At 35.5% G+C, this 23564-nt stretch overlaps 1 protein-coding gene and 1 pseudogene across 4 annotated transcripts in view; both read right to left on the bottom strand.

The window, feature by feature from the left end:
- Positions 1 to 23564, bottom strand: part of POLR3G (RNA polymerase III subunit G) — a 45526-nt gene that overhangs the window by 16106 nt on the left and 5856 nt on the right. For 3 of the 4 annotated variants that reach the window (XR_002828077.1, XR_002828080.1, XM_006081222.3), the window contains exons 2-6: positions 21470 to 21617; positions 19155 to 19284; positions 11906 to 11962; positions 10193 to 10243; positions 4002 to 4081 (exon numbers count right to left, since the gene is read on the bottom strand). Coding sequence is in view for 1 of the 4 variants with exons in the window: in XM_006081222.3 (XP_006081284.1) it covers positions 4002 to 4081; positions 10193 to 10243; positions 11906 to 11962; positions 19155 to 19284; positions 21470 to 21586 (435 nt within the window). In the remaining 3 variants the exon portion in view is untranslated. Of the gene's footprint in view, positions 1 to 4001; positions 4082 to 10192; positions 10244 to 11905; positions 11963 to 19154; positions 19285 to 21469; positions 21618 to 21783; positions 22078 to 23564 lie in introns of those variants that run through there. The other variant, XR_002828079.1, reaches the window with a different exon arrangement.
- Positions 8702 to 9541, bottom strand: LOC102440430 (annotated as a pseudogene).

A 23564-nucleotide genomic window follows, 5' to 3' on the forward strand; every position in this document is an offset into this window, starting at 1 on the left:
GGTGAGTTATCCTATTTGTAGATTATCTATGTCTTTTTATTTCTTTTCTTCATTATTTACTTCCCATTTTCCAGGAATTTTGCTTCTTAATTAGAAAAAAGAAAGATTAACTCAACTCAGGTCAACATTAGCACTTATTAACAACTCTGCGAGAGGAGGCAAAAGAGAGATAGAGTTAGAAAACTTTGCCTGATGATTCTACTTATCCACTCTGTTAAAATCACTATGCTATCATCTCATAACTTTAACTTTAACAAATCCCCATATTCTTTTATGAATACCAACAATATTCTTCTATTTGATAAAAAATGAGCTGTCTTCATTACTGTCACTATTCAATCACTAAAATGTTCTACACTTACTTTGCACAAATGATAGGATTTCACAAACTTTCTAGGAGGTGGGCACAGCAATAATTTCACATATTAATATTCATAATTAAGGCATAAGATCACTTTAGCTAAGATGTAAATAATCTTAAACAGTAATCATAACACTAATTCATAAATTTGCAAATACTCCATCCTATTATAAGATATTTGCTTAGTAGAGTAGATATAGAGATAAAAACACATTTTACATTTGGAGCAACTATAACTTAGTTATTCCTTTATTGGTTCATAAATATTTATTTTTAGAAATTTCTTTATTATTCAAATTTGAATTTAAGGAAATAAAAGGCAACAAAAAAACTACATCAGATAAACTCAGTTTCCCATCAAAATTCAAACTCTACTTTCCTGTCACTTCACCCAACTCAGACAGAACAAAAAAGACCTCTTATCTTCATACTAATCCATCTTGCCTTATGTAACTTATTATTACAATAGAATGTGTGCATGTTTTATAAGTGGCAATTCTTTGGAAAACTGCAAGTAAACAAAAATCATAATTCTAGATATTTTAAAGTGTCTATAAACACACACACACACACACACACAAGTACACGTACACATCTCTTTCTGCCATCTTTCCATGCCACCATAATGGTGTACACGAATGTCCTGGCTGATGCTCTCAGGACTATGAACAATGCCAAAAAGAAGGCAAACTTCAGGTTCTTATTAGGCCATGCTCCAAAGTCACCTGGTTTCTAACTGTGATGACGAAGCATGGTCACATTGGCAAATTTGAAATTATTGATGACCACAGCGCTGGGAAATATGTTGTAAAACTCACAGGCAGGTTGAACAAGTGTGGAGTAATCAGCCCCAGATTTGATGTGCAACTCAAAAGATCTAGAAAAATGGCAGAACAATCTGCTTCCATTCCATCAGTTTGCTTTCATTGTACTGACAACCTCAGTGGGCATCACGGACCATGAAGAAGCAAGACAGGAGGGAAAGTCCTGGAATTATTTTTCTAGGGATGTAATACATACATGCAAATACAATGCCTCAATGGACAAAATATATATACACACACATATATAATGATGCTATGTTAATATTAATTAATATATGGATTTTTTATTTTCTGTTTTAATGAAACCATAAATTTGTGTAGGTAAAAGGGAATTGTATTTAACTATGTGCAAGGTATGCACTGCATTTGAAAAATCATGCTATTAGCTATTATTTCATAATTATCAAGGAAATTATTTAAACTAGTTAAACAGAAATATAAAATTCATTCCATACTTTATATCCATTATTGCCACCTCAAATACCTTTAATTTTTTAAAAAATGTTTCCATTGATTTCAGAGAGAGGAAAGGAGAGGGAGAAAGAAATAGAAACATCAATGATGAGAGAGAATCATTGACTGGCTACCTTCTGCACACCCACTACTGGGGATTGAACCCGCAAACCTGGCATGTGCCCAGACTGGGAATCAAACTCTGATCTCCTGGTTCATGGGTCAACAACACTCAACCACTGAGCAACACAGGCCGGGCTCAAATACCTTTAAATAAATAGCTTCAACTTTATTTCTATGACATAGACCTAAATCAAACCCATAAAATGCCTGATCAGTTAACAAATAGCAGATTTATGGAATTTAAAAAATGATCTAAGTACTACACACATTGTCTCATTACTTCATTTTTTTTGCATTAAGCTACTAGTTTTGGTTCATCTATGTAATAGTTTCCATTTTCTCTTCTATGAGATTTAACTATTTAGCCTACTACTTTACATATTTGTTTTAAGAATAATGTGAATAATATAATGAGAAAACACTTTAAAAACAATTAATTTACAGATAGGAAACAGTTCTTCTAGTTTAAATATTAAATGGCCACCCTATTATAGTTCTCTTTGTGTGTCATGCAAAATAGGAAGCTCAAAGGTTAGTTTACTGGTGTCTAGTGATTCACACGTTAATTATGAAATCTGAGTGTATGTCACTCCCTCTCCATCCACAGAAGTTTTATTACAATAAAACTTGCAACTGCTTTTGTTGAAGAAATGAACAGTAACAGAGTCACCTGGAAGCTAATTTTGCTCTATTAAAACTGCTCATTGGAGTTTCTAGATTTGAAACTCCAGTTTTAACAATGTTTGTACTGGAAAAGGTGTTCCAATGCAGGGACAAAGAAAACAATCTGATCTGATGAGAAACCGCATTCAGAGGTCCAAATCAATCTTCTCATAGCACATGCCAACTTAGCAACTTCTTTCCAGGAAGCCTTATGAAAAGTCAGAATCTGTGTTCAATCAATACAAGTTGGGTAGGTCTGCAACCCCATCGATCAGTCCACTACAGTTAAACCTGACAGTTAACGCTATTCCTCCAACACTATTCCTTTTGGTTTTATTTTCAGCCATGTTTTTTCCAGCTCTAGCACTGGTCAAAATAAAATAACAAAAATATGAGTTTCTGTTACCATGTAGCTGGCCAACTTGGCCAGGCAAGTAAAAGTTTTAAAGTAAGGAAGGGATAATAACACCCATCTCATCTGTAAGGAACAAAATATCGCCTATTGTAATGAAGTCTAAAGGACATAATGAATGTAAATCATCAAAGAGCCTGGTAAATAATAAGTTTTCAATAAGTGCTGGTGGTTATCATTATCATCATCACCATCAATGCAAGGTCCTACCTGCATGATACAATAAATTGGTACGCCCTTCATGGACAGTGATCTGTTAATATTAATCCATATTATACATGTAACAACCATCCCAACAAATCCACTCCTAGAAATCGACCCTACACATGTGAAATGACATACTTGACATGAATTCAGCATTGTTTCTAGTAGTGAAACACTACATGAAACATAATGTCCATTAGTAGTGTATTGATTTTAAAAAATTATGGTTCATTCTTATAGTGCAGCCAAAAAAAAAAAAAAAAAAAAAGAGCCTAGTCTATACAGACTGACCTGGAACTATCTTAAAGATATTTTAAGTGATAAAATGAAAATACAAGAGTGTATATGCTATCTTTTGTAATTAAAGAAAAAAATTGTGTTTGCTATGCATAAAATATTTCTGGAAGGATATATATAAGAAACTTGTAACATTGGTTGTCTACAGGAGGGGAACGGAATGGGTGGGGGAATTTTCAGTTAATTAAACTTTTGAATTTTACATCTTTTTGGTTTTGAAATATAAAAATAAGTTCCATAAGTTATGGTTTTCCCTCAATGTAATCTTCTACAATTAACATGAGACATTAGAAAATATTTAAAAAGTACACATACAACAATAGGAGAAAAACTGAAAGGTTTTTAAAAGAAATACGTTTTAGGTATGTAACTCGTTTTTTCCCCATGCATAATTTAAATGCAAGGGAAAAATAGGAACAGAGTGGAAAAGGAGGCAGGTGACAGAAGGGGAGGCAAGTTGACAGGCGGGTGGTAGAGAAGGAGAGAATGGTGTCTCTTATCTCCCAGCCAACGATGTCAAACCTCTCCGCTTACCTGTGTGCTGGGCTCGGATCTGTCAATTCCACATGTTATTAAAATGTCAGAAAAGGTGAAAAGGCTGAAGAAGGCAAAGGTGGTATGGCAATTTTTTCAGTTCACTCTTATAATAAGAAGGAAACTTTACCTCAATTTTTTTCAATACATCTGCAGTATTAGTGAGTGAAGTGTCTTTGCCAGTATCGTTCACCTTTTTGGATTTGGGACCTGTTGAAGTAAAACTACTGTTAGCACATTTTTGCTAGTAAATAACAGCAATGGTATATTATATTTCTTTGCCTTCTAACATGCTGCCTAGCATAGTGGTATGCCATACCGGGCAATCACATAATTTGCAGACTGAATTGATTTTCTTAAAGAATAAACAACAAAAATCAGCACACCTCACCAATTTTCCATGATGATAAATAAATGATAATCACCTAATAGGATATTTTCTAAGACTGAAACTAGATATCTTTTTACTAGTACTGAGAATCTGTACTGGCAATTAATGCCACTCAGGCTAAAACTGCTAAAATATTATCTCCAATAGAGTCACTACAGGACCAGTGAAAAGCTCTCACAAATATATCATCTGCACTGGCTTCCTGTTCACTGATCAGTGTATTTTGCTGTAACTAGGACAATTTTACCAAGTTTGGAAAATAAAAAACAAGTGCAGAATAAATATGCATTTGCCAATGGTTAAAGAGATGAGAAAGAGGTTATATTCAGTGCAACATAGCACTATATTTGGATGAAGATTAAAATGGTTAATGTGAACATATCTATCATATGAATTTGAAAATTTAAAGCAACATAAATAAAATGTGTTAATGCCTTTGGGATATTGTTTTAAGCCATATAAAAATATTGCATTTTAGGCTGTTCTGAAACTGCAGGGACTAGGGAATTATTTCACACATAGGTCCTGCCAATCAGTTACCAAAGCATCATAATATACTACAAAATTGTCATTGTAATAAGAAAGTATTAAATTTCTTTCCCCAAATCATGATAAATACCTAGAAATTACTTGGCAACAAGAAAATATGGCTCAGAAAGATGTAATTTTGTTAAAGATTAATATTTAACCTATATAAGAAATTTTTAGTTGTGGTGGATGATCCATAACTAATGAATTATAATTTACTGTGTCATTCCAAATTGCCTCTTGGGTAATCACCAAGCTCAGAATTCCCAAACATATATATTAGTGAGGTTTTGCTGGAACAAAAGTAATGGTTAGATTTAATAATGGGTAACTTTCTCGGTCCCCCTTGTGGGCAAAGTCTGTTTAATTTGAACTGTAGCACATAAATATATAGTATCATAAATGAACAAGATCTCAATATCTATATATATAAAAGGCTAATATGCAAAGTGTCCCCTTGGAAGTTCGACCAGGAGACTGGGAGTTCAATCGCTCGCTAAGATGTGCACTGGCCACCAGGGGGCAGCGCAGAAGGAAGGCCCTGGCCAGCAGCCAGAAGGCCCCAATGGGCCCTGATCACCGGCCAAGCCTAGGGACCCTACCTGTGCACAAATTTCGTGCAATGGGCCTCTAGCATATTATAATATTGATGCCAGATAACATTAGCTAAAAATGTAATTTAGTCACACCATTAAGTCTTTTTCTTTAAGGTTCTTTTACCATTTTATTTAAATTTCATAACACATAAGTCTGCTAAATGGGTACTAGAGAACAGGGTCAGGTAAATAAACTTATTAAAATTACTAATTTCTTAACCAAGAAAGTAAACTGTATGCTCAAGTCCACTCAGAATCTTTTCCTACTTATTATTCTCACTTTATATAATGCCTAATTCATACATGTATAAATGGGGGAGAAGTGTCAAATTACCAAAATTTGTTAAAAGACTGTTTTAACCTCAAAAGATTAACATGAATTATTTTTTCATCTTTGGCCAAATATATGCTATTCTGGCAAATCAAATTCAAGGAGTAGTCATGGGGACATCTGATTTGTATCCAAGTCAGAGACAGGTTTGGGTAACCTGGGAACCTACTACTCATAATAGGCATCTGTAATGGGAAGCAGACTCGTGGGACTGAGCCCTTAACCTGTGGGGTCTGTGCTAACTCCAGTTTCTGTCAGAATTGAATTGAATTGTTGATGTTGCAGAGATTTGCTTGGTGTGAAAAAAAACCTCCATACGTCTGGTGTCAGAAATAGTGTGATTGGTATTAGTATGAGAGTAAAGGAGAAAAACACAGGAGTGTGTTTTCCTACAGATTGCTATCCAAAAATATACCAAAAACTCTTAAGACTCAACAATAAGAATACAAAAACCCAATTTAAAAAATGGGCCAAAGACCTTAACAGACATCTTGCTGAACAAGATATACAAACGGAAGGAAAGCATATAAAAAGATGTTCCGTATCATATGTTATTGAGGAAAATTAAAACAAGATAATAGTAAAAGTCTAGACCACTGAAAACACTAAATGCTGGCAAGGATGCAGAGCAACAGCAACTCCCATTCATTGCTGTTGGGAATGTAAAATGGTACAGCCACTTTGAAAGGCAGTTCAGTGTTTCCTTACAAAACTAAAACCATGGAATCCAGCAATCATGCTCCTTAGTATTTCCTCAAAGGAGTTGAAAACTTATGTCCACACAAAAATGGATGGCTATAGAAGCTTTATTCATAACTGCCCAAACTTGGAAGCAACCAGGATGCCCTTCAGTAGATGAATGGATAAAAACACTATTGTACCAGAGGTAGGCAACATCCGGCCCACGGGCTGTAAACTCCCAGCAGTCATTTGGTCTGGCCCTGCCAAGGTATTAGGGGTGAGTTAATTACATTTTCGACCAAATATAGCAGGCTGATTTTTAAGTTGATAATTTTGTATGGCCTACGAATGATGTTTTGAATATACAAATGGCCCCTGGCAGAAAAAAGCTTCCCTACCCCTGAACTAGACAATGGAAGATTATTCAACACTATAAATAAATGAGCTATCAGCCATAAGAAGTCACGGAGGAAACTTAATTGCATATTACTAAATGAAAAAAGCCAATATGAAAGGCTATAGACTATGTGATTCCAACTATATGATATTCTGGAAAAGGTAAAACTATGGAGTCAGTGAAAAGAACAGTAGTTGCCAGGATTTAAGAGGAGGAAGGGATGAATAGGCAGAGTACAGAGGATTTTTAGGGTATTAAAACTATTCTGTTTGATAGTATAATGGTGAATGCATGTCATATATTTATATTTGTCCAAAGCCATAGAATGTAAAACACCAAGAGAGAATCCAAAGGTAAATTATGAACTTTGTGTGATAACGATGTGTGAATGTAGTTCATCGACTCTGACAAAGGTGGGAGGTGTTGGCAATGCGGCTATGCGTGCATGTGGAGCAGCGAATAAATGGGAAATCTGTATTTTCTGCTCATTTTTGCTGTGAATCTAAAACTGCTCTTTAAAAAAGTCTATTAAAAACATAAACAGGGCCTGAAAAAAGAAAGGGGTGTATGAGTGGAATTTCTTCTCTTAGTTACTAACCCCATTGTTCTTAACTCTCTGGCAATTCCCTTTTTCTCTTCATTCTTTTTAGCAAAATTCTCTAGACTCCTCTATGCTGTCGCCATTTCTTAAACTCCCATTCCAATGTTTAACCCATTCTAATCTGCTGAATTCTACCTCTACAGATCTTTTAAAAAGCTCTCACTGAAGTCAGCAATGATCAACATGCCAAAAATTAATTTATATTTTCCAATCTTTATAGACCTCTCAGCAGCATTGCCTAGCGTCCTTTAGCATGGTTGCCCACCTCCTAAAATACTCTTCACCTCTGAATACTCTTCTGGAACTCCACTCTCTCGTTTCTCCTCCAACTCCTTTTTCTCTCTTTCCATCTCCTTTCTTTACTGAATCAGTTTCCTCTACCAGCCATTGAATTTTGGTGTTCCTCCAAGCTCAGGCTTTGGCCCAAGTTCCTTAATTTCACTCTAGACACTCTCATTCTTTTTCATAGTCTCAATTATAGTATCTATTCTGATGACTACCACCTCCCTTTTCAGGTCCATTCCCTCTGTATCCAACAACATATTCAACTTTGCTATTTTTATATCTAAAAAACAAAACAAAAACAAAATATATATATATATATATATATATAAAAACACAGCAAATCCAAACCCTTAAATACTATCTTTGAATTAAACTTATGATTTTCATTCTCACCCAACCTTATCTTAGTAAACTCCCATTCATTCTTGAACCTAGAGTCCAATTCCATCTCCTCAAAAAGCTTTTCCCTGACCTCTCAGTGAGGACAGTGGGTTTTTGTTTTTGTTTTTAATCATTTTACTGTTTATACTACAGTCACATGCAAATTGGCACAACTGTTCCATGACAGAGAGAACAAACAGAGACCTGTCATGCAAGGTAAATTAAGGGAAGGCTTTCCTAGAGCTGGAGAAGTACCACAGAAACACAGGATGGCTGCAGCTATGTCAGACAGCAGCGCCAGGGGTGTGGGTGGGTAGGAATGGAGGTGCTCCTACAGTAGCTGGCCTCCTTGTATTGGCCTGAGACCACTGGTTCCTAAGGGGAATTTCCTAATATGCTTGGTAAGCCGATCAGTTGTAACCATTTATAATTGGGGTAGGGTGACACTTCTGCAGAATAAATTCTACAAGTTCCTAGGCAGGTTCTCTAAATCTCATCTGTGATCAATGGTTGGTAAATTAGGATTCTGCAAGAGTAATCCCATAAATGGACATCCAGGGAAGTTTTACAACCAGTGAAATTAGACCAAAAAATAACCACACGAACCAAACCTACACACTGAACTAAAACGATGTCACGTCAGGACTTCTGAAAGAACGAGAGCAGGCAAGAAGAACCAGAGCAGGCAAGATTACTCAGAAGATCCTCATCCTTCGCTTCAGCCAGAAGATTGGCAGGCTCCATCATGTCTCCAGCTACCTTCCGTTTCTCCAATTCCCTCTCAGTTTTTTCCTTGAGAATCTTTTTCTTCTCATGTATTTTCTTTAACCTATAGAATTCTTCTCGCGCTCTCTCATCCAGCTCTGCAATGATATAAGCAAGGGTGCGTTCAATCCTGGGAATGATGACATGTTCAATGGCATTTACACGCCTGTTGGTTATCTTAATAGCTTCATCCAAAGTAACAAAGGAAGTCTGCAGCAAGGCGAGTTCCACCAGTAGCTCCACTGCTTTGGCGTAGTTCCTCTTTAATTTAGCCAGTTGTTCCCCACCTCTGGCTAAACCAGTCAGTTCATAACTGTCCGTTCCTTCATGGTAATGTTCAAATATTGGCAAGGTAACACCTGCCACATTATCTTTCTTTGCTCGAATCTTCACTTGGGCGTTATTCACATTTTGGATAACTGTGGTGCTGAAGTCCCCTGCTGTGAACTTGGCCTCAGCAAGTGAAAAGGCAGCTTCTCTCATCACTTCACCCATCAACATTTTAGTCTCTATGATCTTCTTTAGGATCTGTCGAAATCGAAGAGTTAGGGCATCAGATTTTTTCTTCAGGAGGTTTCGACCTGTCTGTGCTCCTTTCAATCGAGCCTTCATGATGGTCTGCGCCAGTCGCGAGGGAAAGATTTCAATTAGGTCTTTGCCCGACATTCTGACGATGTTTGTTGGGCTTCGGTTCCGGGTCAGGCAGTCGTGGTTGCCACAGACCCACCCACAGCGTCTTCTTCCACCGCAGTCAGCCGGTTGTGTCACTCGATTCCCCCACCTCGCGTTGCTAGGAGACCGCAGGGATTCGCATTCTTCACTTCCGCCTCCTGTTGGCACCCCGGGTTTTTGCTTTTAATGTTGTTACTAATGTAAGCTCCATTAGGACAAGGACTGTTCCCACTTCGCTCACTATTTAACTGCTCTTAGCAGTGTCCAGCAAAAGTAGATACTGAACAATTATTTACTCAGTGGAATTATGAAAGCACAACACCATGGAAACTTTCACTTTGGTATTTTATGTACATAAAGTTCTATTCTACCAATCCCCAAATTTTACCAATTCCAAATGTTTCAACTAAAAAATGAAAAATCGGGCAATATAACCATTTACAAATTTTCAAATATGCAAATAAAATTGTCTACATAATTGAAAAGTCTTTCCTATCACATCAAATTCCATAATTTAAGAAAATAAACAAAACAAATCAACAAAACGAGTTTTAGCAAAATAATCAAAATGTCAATATATTTTAAGAAAAGGCATTCAGAACACTAAGTGTAGCTTCAGATTGACCATTCCACATTAGATAGAATGTAAGCAATAACCTTTTCCTACCTGGATTGTTATTTTAGTCAATGTACCTTTTTTGAATTTTTTCCTTGGCATCATCTCTCTTGGGAGTCTTCTCCAATCTGTATGTCCAAAAAAAGAAATACAAAAATTGCAGTTCCTTCTACAAATTAGTGGTACTGGACATAATTATTTCAAAAATACAACAGTTGCTCAAGCAATGAAAATAAAATTTCTTAATATCTGATTGTACAGATTTAGCCTGGGTATCAAAATATCACAAGAATGTATTTTCTCCCATGAAGAAAAAGTGTTCATTAAAGTAGTTTTGAAATAGTGCTATAAAATGTCTACAACATTCTTTTAACAGCTATTTATAAATAATGATTTTAAAGACAGAAATTTTCATAACAAGCAAAGTGTAGAAGAATATTTTTCTACATAAAAAGTTTTGGGAATGAATAGATATGAAAAGTTATTCATGATAAATTGTTGATTAAAAAGTTTTTAAAACAATATATAGAATCCCCTTTAAAAATAAACCTAGCATAAGCGTGCTCTTGCTCTGTGCCTTTCCTGACCCCTCCACGTCTTCACAGGCACGTTACCTTTACTCCTCTCTCTCCTAAGTTCCAGGGCCTTCTTTTGCCTCTAACTTGTGTTCTAGTAGCACTATCCAAGTCACCCTGACAGGTCACTTCATTTCAATGGCAACTTTTTTTTTTTAATGTATTTTATTGGTTTTTTACAGAGAGGAAGGGAGAGAGAGAGAGTTAGAAACATTGATGAGAGAGAAACATCAATCAGCTGTCTCCTGCACACCCCCTACTGGGGATGTGCCCGCAACCAAGGTACATGCCCTTGACCGGAATCGAACCTGGGACCCTTCAGTTTGTAGGCCGACACTCTATCCACCGAGCCAAACCGGCTAGGGCACCTTTTTTTTTTTTTAATCTGCAATATAAATTAGCTGGATGAGATCTCTCCAGCCCCTTCCACCTTGTCTATATCCATGCAAATTTATGAATGTTGTGGGGGAAAAAAACCCCTCTTGAGTATGGTTCTTTTGAAAAGGCATCTTAACAACTAAAAATAGTCTATGTCTGCTTGAAAGAAAGGAAGATCCATGAGCTTAGCTTAAAAACCCTTAACACTAGATTTGTTCTTTCTCAAAAGCTATCAAAAGCTTTCTTCAAAAGCAAATCACTCGGGAGCACAGAACTGAGTACTATTGGTACTACAGACTGAAACTGTGATTGTGGCAAATTAAAATGGAAAACCCAAATGGGTCTGCCAAATCCTAGTGTGTGTGTATATGTGTGTGTGTGTATATATATATTTTCAGAACTTCCACAAAAATACTTCAACTCTTCCTTGTTACAGTATAAAAACCTTGTCACCTTAGTTTTTATAAGATATACATTAATAATTGTGGAAAAGAGCCGAACCGGTTTGGCTCAGTGGATGGAGCGTCGGCCTGCGGACTCAAGGGTCCCGGGTTCGATTCCGGTCAAGGGCATGTACCTTGGTTGCGGGCGCATCCCCACTGGGGGGCGTGCAGGAGGCAGCTGATCGATGTTTCTCTCTCATCGATGTTTCTGGCTCTCTATCTCTCTCCCTTCTTCTCTGTAAAAAATCAATAAAACATATTAAAAAAAAAATAATTGTGGAAAAGAGAAAGACTCTATTTTACTATGGTGAAATAGAAAATTTGTCCTACGAAAATATGGTGTAGGAAAAATTGCCATTAATTATTATTTTAACATTCTCAGTTTTATAATTACCTGGTATCCACTCTTCTTTGTACACCTTCATATATCTTTTACTATATCTTTCAATATCTAGAAAAAAATTTAAAAAGTGTTCATTAGAAAAATCAAGAATAAACCTGGATTTAAGCCATTCCTTTAAAATAACTGAAAACACCAGATATCTTTTACTTCACATTCAGGGAGGTTTCCCACATTTGTATATAATGTATCCCTGAACACATACTGAAGAGTTCAATGAGAGTTGCGTATTTAAGGAAGTGTCAAGAAGCAGCTGCGTATGAATGGCTGGAATTGAGCAGAAACCTAAACTTTAATTATAGTTCTTAGAATCAGACAACCTGACTCATCTCTGAGGATAGTCACAAAAGCCAAAGACATTGTCAGGAAGCCACTTACATACAAGGGCAAGGAGGTCTACTCAGCATCTTCTATTTTCTTCTGCTCACACTGGTCTCCGGTTCCTAATCCAGTGATGGCGAACCATTTGAGCTCGGCGTCAGCATTTTGAAAAACCCTAACTTAACTCTGGTGCCATGTCACATATAGAAATTTTTTGATATTTGCAACCATAGTAAAACAAAGACTTATATTTTTTATATTTACTTTATATATTTAAATGCCATTTAACAAAGGAAAATCAACCAAAAAAAATGAGTTTGCGTGTCACCTCTGACACGCGTGTCATAGGTTCGCCATCACTGTCCAAATCTGTAAACCTTGTGTAACTGGGATGTATTAAGTACCTCAGTGGGGATGGAGGGCTGTTTGCTCACTTCCAACACATTCAGTTAGGCTTCTCAATTAGCTACTTTTCACAACCCACTGGGGAGGAGAGTGAGGAAAAGGGTAGGAGTAGGCGAGGTTGGACTCGATGGGGCCATGAATGAGCAAGCTGAAAGCCTTCGTGCCAACTACTGAGAACTCTGCAGGGACTTCTGAGTTTGCCAAAAATGGATGAGTCACAACTGTGTCTCTTGCTTCTGCTTTGTCCACTTTGCCACAAAATCAAGGCCCAAATATGTAATGATTTTTTTCTATGTTAAGAAAATGCTTTCAAATAATACTAAGACCATGGTGTTAGACAAAGATAACTAAAAATAACTAAGGCAGATCAGAGACCAAGAGACCAGGCTCTTCTAGGTATTTAACTGTTTGACATCAATCTTGCTCTCAAGTTTTACATCTATAAAGAGAAGTCGGCACAAATGAGAGATTTCCGGCATTTGCATTTTATAATTTCTACAAAACAGATTCCATATTTTGAAAAAAAATTTAACCCACAGTATACTAAGAAAAACAGTTATTACCTGCTTTCAATGAACCATTTTTTATATTTTTAAATTACTTTCAAATAATTTACAGAAGAATAAGAGGAAGTACTGGGACCCAAATAAAAAGAGGACAATATTTTGAATAACATTTCACCAAAGATATAATACATGGACAAAAAGCACATGATAAGATATTGAACATCATTTGTCATTAGGGAAATTCAAGTCAATACTACAATTAGATACCATTTTATACTTAGTAGGATGGCTAGAAACAAAAAGACAATAACAAGTGCTGGCAAGGATGTAGAGAAACTGAAAATCTCATACATTGTTGGTGATGGGAAAATGTGCAAAATTTTGCAAAAACAGTTTGGAAGTTCCTCAAAATGTTACATATAGAGTTAACATATGACTCTAGATATATACCCAATAGAAATGACTTATGTCCACATAAGAATGTATACATGAATGTTCATAGCAGCATTACTCATAGCAGCCCCAAAGTAGAGCTGACCCCATTATCTGCCAACTGATGTATGGTAAACAAAATGTGGTATATACATAAAATAGAATATTACTCAGCCATAAAAAAAATGAAGCATTGATACATTCTATACCAGGGACAAACCCTAAAAACATGCTAAGTGAAAGAAGCCAGTCACAAAAGGAAACATATCATTTCATTTATATGAAATATCTGGAACAGACAAGTCACTAGAGACAAAGCAGATTAGTGGATGCCATGGGTTGGATGGAGAATGCGGGTGTGATACTACTGATTATAGGGTTTATTTTCTGAGTGATAAAAAGCTTATAAAAATTAGATAGTAGTATGGTTGCACAATTCTGTGACTCCACTAAAAGCCACTGAACTGTATACTTTAAAAAGTGAATTTTATCTCAATAAAGCTGTTATTTAAAAAGGATAAAAATTATCAGAAATTTTAATAAGAAATTAAGTAAACTCAAATCTATATTTCATTATTTTTCGGTTTTGAAGGTATATTTACCTAAAATGGCAATGTTCTTTGAGTGCAGCTAACTGTGCATCAGTTGTCTATTCTGGGTTTGTCATGCACAAACCCTGAATACATGTGTTTTATAAATACTATCCTGATTCCAGATTTCAAATGCATCTTTAGGAAGTACTAACTTATTACTTCTGATTCTTCTTACACTTGCACTATCTAAATGATTCAAATTACAAATGCATGTCTAATAAGGTTCTAGCTTATCATTACTTCCAATTCTTCTTATACTTGCACCATCAAAATATAGTACTTTAAAAAACTTTGATGGCTCACATTTTTGTTGAAGAGAGGATGAGCCAGCTATCTTCTTTGGTCTATAATTACAAAAACATTTTCATTATTAAATTTATAATCACCAATTAACATAAATAAACCACTAAATCGTTTAATTTCTACATAATCTATTTATTTTCAATCATCTTTGTCTTTGCCTTCAGCATTTGTCCAGTTACAAACTACATCAAATAAATTTGGTATATTAATATCATAAAAAATATATATGGTCACATGTCATTTTAGCAGACAGGATGTTCCAAATTCTTTTCACAAAAAATATGTAAATACATGCTTTTCAAAGATTAACTACATTAGAATACCATATTTCCTTTTTATCCTTAAAAATATGTTGTTTATTCATTGATTCTTGAGTTTGAGAAAATTCACTTAGGATATTACCAAATGAAGACAGTCTGAAGTTTTGTTTATATAATCAATTTCATCATTAGTAACCAGAGAGCTGCTATCTCTGTCTCTTCGCATTCATCTTCTGATTTGTTTAGTAATTGGGAGACACCTTCCTGTCAATTTTCTTCTCTTTGCCATATGAGCAGAAAAAATTTAAATTCTCAATTGTATTCTATAAAAGCAAAAACAAAAACAGAACTACAAAGACAAGAGTCTCTCCAGACTTCTTTTATATCTTCTTAAAAATTAATGTAATACTTTAGGCAACACAATAGGAAAACTAAAGGGTGATGTAATAGTAATTGATGATTTATTCCAATATTGCATAATCCTTCTATGTAATTTTATCATTCTTCTATTTTTTTAAATATTGTAGTCTTTTTTTTCAGCATAGTGCGGAGTAATGAATGAATGATGAAATAATATCTACAATAATGAAACACCAAAATGTTTCAAGGCAGGACAAATAAGATCACTAAGATTCCCAAATGTATTTTAGATGAATAAAAATGTCAAATGAACTGATATGGTAATGCTAATAAAAAATGAGGTGTTTTTCAACTTAAGTATCCATTAACCGATAAATGGCTAAAGACAATGTGGTGTATATACAATTCAGCCAAAAGAAAGAAGGAATGGATGAACAGACCTTGAGGACACTGTGCCAAGTGAGATAAGTCAGACAGAAAAAGACCAATACTGTATGGTATCACTTATATGTGAAATTTAAAGAAGCCAAACTCTTAAAAACAGAGAGTAAATAATAGTCAACAGGGGCTGTAATGTGCCTTACAAAGAAAATGCATACATTAAATGTCTTCCTTCAGGCATGAGTTATATAGTGTTGTTGGTTGTAAATGCAATATTAATGAATTAATAGTATTGATTATATTATTAATGAATCAATAAATGTTTTAAATAACATTTTAAAAAAGGTGTTTTTTTGAAAAATTTTAAAGTAAATTGTCTTGTCCTTTTGAAGATCTCTATGAAAAAAATAAAAGTTACGAATACCAATCATTACATAGAGTAAGAACTGCTCAAAAAGAAACTCAAAAATTAAAATAGGGTTACATGGATCCTAATGGTATATATATCAAGAGTTAATAAAACAAATTCCATTTATTCAGTAAAAGACATTATGGCCATATCACAGGTAAATTCATAATTTCCACTGGACTTTAAGTTCTGAAATGGCTTACAGAACCATCTCCTCTGTCACTCCTATTTCTACAAAAAAATCCCATGGCTCAGGAACCTGAGCAGGGAACCACTGGACCAGATGATCTCTAAGTACCTTTGCAGCTAAAATTCAATAAAATTCATTGGTGTTTTTCCTTTATTATAAAAATAATAAACTTCACTGTAAAGAAAATACCAATCACTTCTAAAATTGTACCTGAAAACATAAACAAACCTTGAAGACATCACAACGTTAAATGTTTATTCTGTGCCCCAGTTCTTTGTGACAAATCTCAGTGCCCCAAGCCACCAGCGACTTGATTATCAGGAATTCTTGTGATATCCTGCCCTATTTGTTTGTTCTAGTCTCTAGTAATTTAGTTTTTTACATTAGTCCATAAGTATCTCTTTCCTAAAGCACGTAGGTGGCAAGTGATGGCAGAAGGCTGGTAAAGGTGCAGTGATGTAACACTATCTAGAATATATCTCCCTCTCACAGTTTATTTCCATTCAGTCTGGCCAATTCTTTTTCATTCATGGTGTGTATAGTATATAAACATGTGTGTGTGTGTGTACATACAAATATATATAATACCATATTAACCTATATAAACATATGTATGCTTATATTTTAAAAACCGCTATTTTCAACCATAATTTTTTAAAAAACAGATTACATCAGGAAAGAGAGTTAAATATGAAGATTTCAAGGAGAATGTACTTTATTAGTTTAGAAAATCCTATACAAATTTTCTCCTGAATAAAAAAAACAGAAGCAAAAGATTCCTATATTTTTAGATATTTTATTGTGCAGTTATCAAAGATAAAGAGTCTCTTTAAAAAAAAGAAAAAAGATAAAGAGCCTCTTTATCCAGGTACAAACCAACCACTCCCAGAAACCAGCAACGAAATTATGTTCTTAATGTGCCTGTCTAAAAGACTTGCATGAATACTTTAATGACATGACACACTTTTAAATTAGACATTTGCTTTAATACCAAGCACATTTAGTTAAATAAATTTGTTTTGCAGTCTAGAGAAAAGACTAATTTTAAAAATATATATATTTTTATTGATTTCAGAGAGGAAGAGATAGAAACATCAATGATAAGAGAGAATCATTGATTGGTTGCCTCCTGCACACCTCCTATAAGGGATCGAGCCTGCAACCTGGGCATGCGCCCTGACCAGAGATCAAACCCTGACCTACTGGTCCATAGGTCTAGGCTCAACCACTTAGCCATGCTGGCTGAGCAAAAAAGACTAATTTTTGAAAAGATTAAAGTATACTCTACATTGTTATTTTTCTAATAAGAATGAATATTTATTAGTTCATTTAGTGTTACTTTTTAAAATCTTTAATGTGAGAGCTTTAATTTCATTTTCAATTCAAAAAATAAAAGTATGCAACATAATCATGAAAGTTAAAAAGTTCAGTATGTTGAAGTAAAAAAATTCAGTATTTTTTAAGTAAAATTATCTCTTTCTTATCAAACCATTATGTAACTTCAAGCAGTTATATTTTGAAAAATTAAATGAACCTGTCTAAAAGGCTTCTTATAATTACAAGCACATATAATATTACTTTACAAAACTTCCTTTTTACTCTTAGCCAATTCTAGCTTCCAGAGAGAGGGAAAATGGAATGCATTTTTACTACTAATGGAATGTGATGATACTATATGAATTTCTCATGTTTTAATGATGTTGTTTTGAAAACTCAAGAATGATATCGATCTCTAATTTCACCATTCAAGGGCAGAAACTGAAAATCAATATAGATCTACTTTGCTAAATAACCACTCAGAAATGGGTTCCCTGCTTCTAAAAGCACTTCCCACTTCCAGTCTGAGACTGTCAAACCTTCTCCAACTCAATCTTCTCTCTGACCTTAGCATAACCAATGAATATGTGTTTTGTATTCTCTTATATCTGATATATAAATAATAAGCCAAAATATAGTTAAGGCGTTTAAAATTTTTTTAAAAAATATATTTTATTGATTTTTTACAGAGAGGAAGGGAGAGGGATAGAGAGTTAGAAACATCGATGAGAGAGAAACATCGATGAGAGAGAAACATCGACCAGCTGCCTCCTGCACACCCTCTACTGGGGATGTGCCCGCAACCAAGGTACATGCCCTTGACCGGAATCGAACCTGGGACCCTTCAGTCCGCAGGCCGACGCTCCATCCACTGAGCCAAACCAGCTAGGGCCGTTTAAAATTTTTAACCAAAATATGAAATAATCTGAGGCCTGCATATAGACTTATGTATAAGGATAGTAATCATGGCATTATATATGAGAAAAAAAATTTAGAAACAACCTTAAATCTAACAGCAGGAAATTAGTTACAATTAATGTTATATCCACAATGAAATACCATATAGTCATTAAAAATCATATTTTCTAAGAATACTAAGGATAAGTAAAAATGCTAATAATATGCTACTGAGTAAAACAGGGAGATACAAAGTAACATGAATCCAATTTTATAAAAAGAATACACATGCAGCCCTAGCTGGTTTGCTCGAATTTAGAGCATCGGCCCTCGGACTGAACGTTCTAGTGTTTGAGTCCAATCAAGGGCATGTACCCCTGGGTTGCAGGCTGGATCCCCCGCCCTAGTCAGGGAGTGTGCGGGAAGCAACCAATCTACATCTCTCTCTCACACTGATGTTTCTCTCTCTGTCTCTCTCCCCTTCCCTTCCACTCTCTCTAAAAAGCATACAATGGGTGAGGTTTAACAACAACAACAAAGAATATACATACAGAAGAAAATTTCTGGACTGTACTAGAAAATATTTTAATCTAGACATAAACATTATAGATGAGTTTCACTTTTTAAGTATGTTTTGTTTTTCATAATTTTTACTGAATACATAAAACTATTGTGAAAGGTAATTCCACAAATAAAATATCAAAATTTTTAATATACATTTTCTGTTAAATCAACATAAATACACTTTTTCAAGGTAGGATAATTCCTGACTAAATCGACTCAGTCAGTACTGAATGATCATATATCTTGTGCCAAAGCATTGTTTCATCTGTACGCACTGAGCCACAAAATCGGAGTCCAATACGCACCTTGCTTTTCTTCAGGTGTTTCTATAAAGTAAGGCATTCTTTTCACAGTTTCTCTCAACTCCTGTTTTAGGGCCAGCATATAATCTTCACCCTCTCCTGTTTTCAGTGGCACTGGTTTATAATCTGTATCCTGTTTAAGTTAAGAGACAATGATTTTTTTAGATAAATATTTTGATATCCTTTTTGCCTACATTCTGGAAAATGTCAGTTTTATTGAAAAACTACATTTTGTAGGCAATAAGCTTTATAATCAACTTAAAAGATGTTGAGTTTTTGTAATCTATTTAACCTTTTAGCCCATTTGCTCTTATTTTAGAGGTAGGAAAGGTGGGTAATTTTTCAACTGGCCCTAATTTTCCTGATGACAAAATAATCATTTTGCTATACAGTTTGTTTACTGCGATTTCATATTTTAAAGATCAAGGCACCCAAATGAGAGTAACTGCTTTCATTTTCTATTAACCTCAACAGTGGTGGTAGTATTGGTTGGAGCAGTAGCATAAAAAAAGTAATAGTAGCAGCTATCATTTAGCAAGTGGTTACTAGGACTAGGATGTACTCAATATTCAACATCTGTGATCTCATTGAAAGTATCATCAATATTTCCCATTTTACAGTGAAGGAATTGAAGAAGTGAACAATCTGTAAGCCCATAGAACATGTAAAGCAGGAGTTTGAAATTACATCTTCAATTTTTAAAAGTTATATGCACACACACATATTCATAAAAAAGTTGATCCTCAGGGCATATAGTAAAGACATTTCTGGTTGCAGAGGCTAAGTGTAGGATACATTTTCAAAATTTTACTCCAAATTTATCCATTAATTCTACAACTATTTATTGAGTGCCTACTATAAGCCAGACATGGTTAGACAACAGGAGATACCATGATGACTAGTCAAAGTTCCTGCCCTCAGGAAGCTTACATTCTAGGGGAGAAAAACACAATAAAATAAGTAAACAAATGAGTTAATATGTAATTTTGGGTAGTGATAAGTGCTATGAAAAAAATGAAGCTGGGTAGAGGAAAAGGTGACTGGCAGTCCATGGAGGTTGGAGGTGGCTGTTCTACACAGGATAAGCATGCAGGACCTCTTGGGGAAATCCCGTTGGAGCAGAGAGCTAGATAAAATTAGGAAGCCATCTATGCAAAGACTTTGGGAACAGATGGCTCCAGCCAGAGAAACCAGCAGAGGAAAATGCCTGAAGGAACAAGGAGGCCAGGAAGGTAGGGAGAGAGAATAGTGCGGTAGGAAAAGGGTCAGAGAGACATCAAAAAGGCCAGATCAGACAGCCTCTTAGCCGGTAGTAAGGAACTCCAGTTTTATTCCATGCATAAAACAACAGTGTATACTAATAGCTCTAGTGTTTAGAAGTAATCCCACACATGGACAAGAGCCTAGTTTTAAAAGAAATAAACATAAAGTGGCATTATACCTATATCTGAGATATTTATCTTTTTTTTTTTTTTTTTTTTGGTTGTAGTGAATATTGGAAAGGCAAAAAATATCAAGAGCAAAAAGTAGAGACTCCCTATGTGAGATGTCTAGATTCCCAGATAAACGTGCCCAGGTCCTCTACTACCATACATCTTTCAACAAGAACTTTTCCTTTTGGAATAGGATTGTTTTATACTGCAACACATGCACATCTGGAAATGTAAGCTTACTTTTTAGACTAACTATAAAGTGAAAGCATTAGACATTATGCCAATTAAGCCTGCAGCATACTCATTAGATTTAAAAGCAACACTACATGTAATAGAAGCACTTACCGTTTGAGAAACAGTAACAAAATTTAAATTTGCTTTAATAAAATAGGGAGATAAGCAAAAGAAAAAGTTCAGTGGGGGAAAAAAGGCCAAATGGTAAAGTAGGGAGCAAAATTAAATTCTATAGATGCAAGGTGAAAAGAAAATCATTAAGTCAAAGTCTGGTAGAATGAGAACTGAGGACCACAGTAAAACCTTTTGCTTTTAAAAAATATTATTTAATAATATAACATATCAATAACAGCAATCTAAGATACATGAATTTTAAAAAATATTTCTTAGTTCACACAGGACTGAATATATTCATGGAAATGTATGTATATAGTTTTGCTTTCTGTATTTTGAGAAAGCAATCTGAAAACTAGAAAAGGTTCAGGGAAGAACAGTAGAAATATTTAAATCAAAAGTAAGCGAAACATGCTCTTACTTTCTTACACTTAAGGATGTCATAATGATATCGTATATTCAAGTCCTATATAGAATTTTAATTTTCTCTGAAACATGAAAAAGCACACTGTGAGAGTTCATTGTTAATGTACTTACAGGAAATAGTGGGGGTGGTTTCAATACTACATCAGGTAACCTTTCACCTCTGCTAAATCCAACTGCCTCAATATTGAAGGTATAAGCAGCACGTCCTCTTCCTTTATTCCCAGCCATTGGAACTAGTTATACCACAAATGGGAAAATTCTGAAAATTAAGGAGTAAGATTTACTGGATCATATGAAAAATAAAACCAACATTTTAAAGCAAAATACACTCCACCCCTTAAGTAGCATGGCCAATTTAAACACTTCCGGAAGGCAAAATGTTTAAAGAAATAAGCATGTGATCAACGGATTCCTGAACTCCTCACATCTAGTCATGTTTGACGATGGCCTCAACTATCTCACCCAGGCCCTGGGTGGAGACTGACGCTGGGTCTCCTTCAAGAGGCTGCCCCAACCACTGCACAGCCAGTTGATGCAATTTTCTCCACTCCTCTGTGGTTTGGCAACAAGAGCTCTTATCTACGTAAAAGTATGGACAAGGAAAGGTCAGGCTGATGAAGAGAGGACACTGCTTTTTCATTCAACTTGAAGACTATTAGTCATACATACTTTAAATTTGTAAATGGCCCTGGCCTGTTTGGCTCAGTGGACCCATCGGCCCTCGGAAAGAAGGGTTGTGGGTTGGATTCCTGGTCAAGGGCATACTTTGGTTGCAAGCTCAATCCCCAGCTCTGATCAGGGCGTACGCAGGAGGCAATCAATTGCTGCACCTCTCTCGCATCAATGGTATTCTCTCTCTCTCTCTCTCTCTCTCTCTCTCTCTCTCTCTCAAAATCAATGGAAAAATATCCTCATGTGAGGATTAACAACAACAAAAACTTGTAAATGATTATTTCTTTAATCCTAGAATTTGAATGTTAGAAAAGATCCTTGATATCAAGTTCAGTGTCCTCCCTTTAGAAATAGGAATGGGCTCAATAAGACTCTGAAGAGGTCCGTCCAAGCAAAAAACATAAGTTCAGAGAAAACCACCTGAAATTGACATTGTTAAAGGTAGGAAAAACTGTACTCTCTTCAACTATGGGGGCAGTAGAGATGTCACAGCACTCAATGTCCTGTACTGAATGTCTGAATTGTCTAAAACATGATTACATTATAATGTGACAACTGAGCTGGCACCGCATTAACAGGATTCCTATCCTAAGGATCTTTCACCACAGCTCTGCATTTGACTGTAGTGAAGATTATAATACACACTTTAAATATATTTTTTAACCTCACCCAAGGATATGTTTGTTTTTTATTGATTTTAGAGAGAGGGAAAATGAGAGAAACATGGATATTAGAGAGAAACATGGACAGGTAGCCTCCCAGGTGGGGATAGAATCTGCAACCCGGGTATGTGCTCTAACCAGGAATCGAACCCTCCACCTTTCAGTGTAAGAGACAATGCTCCAAGCAACTGAGCCACACAGGCCAGGGCTAATGCACACTTTTAAAATCACTTTTCCCATTGATAAGGTTATCATTCAATCCTGTAAGCTCAAAAAGCAATATGCCCTCCCATACCAAATTAAGAGTTCCCTCCCGCTTTTCTCTTGTCATTTATTTATTTATTTTAAAACCCGGCATCATTGTACATACAATGCTTCTCCAACTTGAAGGCACATATGAATTACCTGGATACCTTGTTAAATTGCAGATTCTGATTCAGTTGGCCTTGGGCGGGCTTAAGAATCTGCATTTCCAATAAGCTCTCTTGAGCTGCTAGTTTACAGACCACACTTTGAGAGCAGCAAGGCTGTACCTTGTCCCATATTTTGGATTTGAATGGTTGTATACATGAGATATGGTTTAACACATTTCTCTATTCCCTGTATCTTCTATAAACAGGTGGACTAGAGCAGCCGTGGGCAAACTACGGCCCGCGGGCCGGATCCGGCCCGTTTGAAATGAATAAAACTAAAAAAAAAAAAAAGACCGTACCCTTTTATGTAATGATGTTTACTTTGAATTTATATTAGTTCACACAAACACTCCATCCATGCTTTTGTTCCGGCCCTCCGGTCCAGTTTAAGAACCCATTGTGGCCCTCGAGTCAAAAAGTTTGCCCACCCCTGCTCTAGAGGCTTACTTAAATTTGAGT

The sequence above is a fragment of the Myotis lucifugus genome, unplaced genomic scaffold, assembly GCF_000147115.1.
Source record: "Myotis lucifugus unplaced genomic scaffold, Myoluc2.0 scaffold_0, whole genome shotgun sequence".
Taxonomy (NCBI): Eukaryota; Metazoa; Chordata; class Mammalia; order Chiroptera; family Vespertilionidae; genus Myotis; species Myotis lucifugus.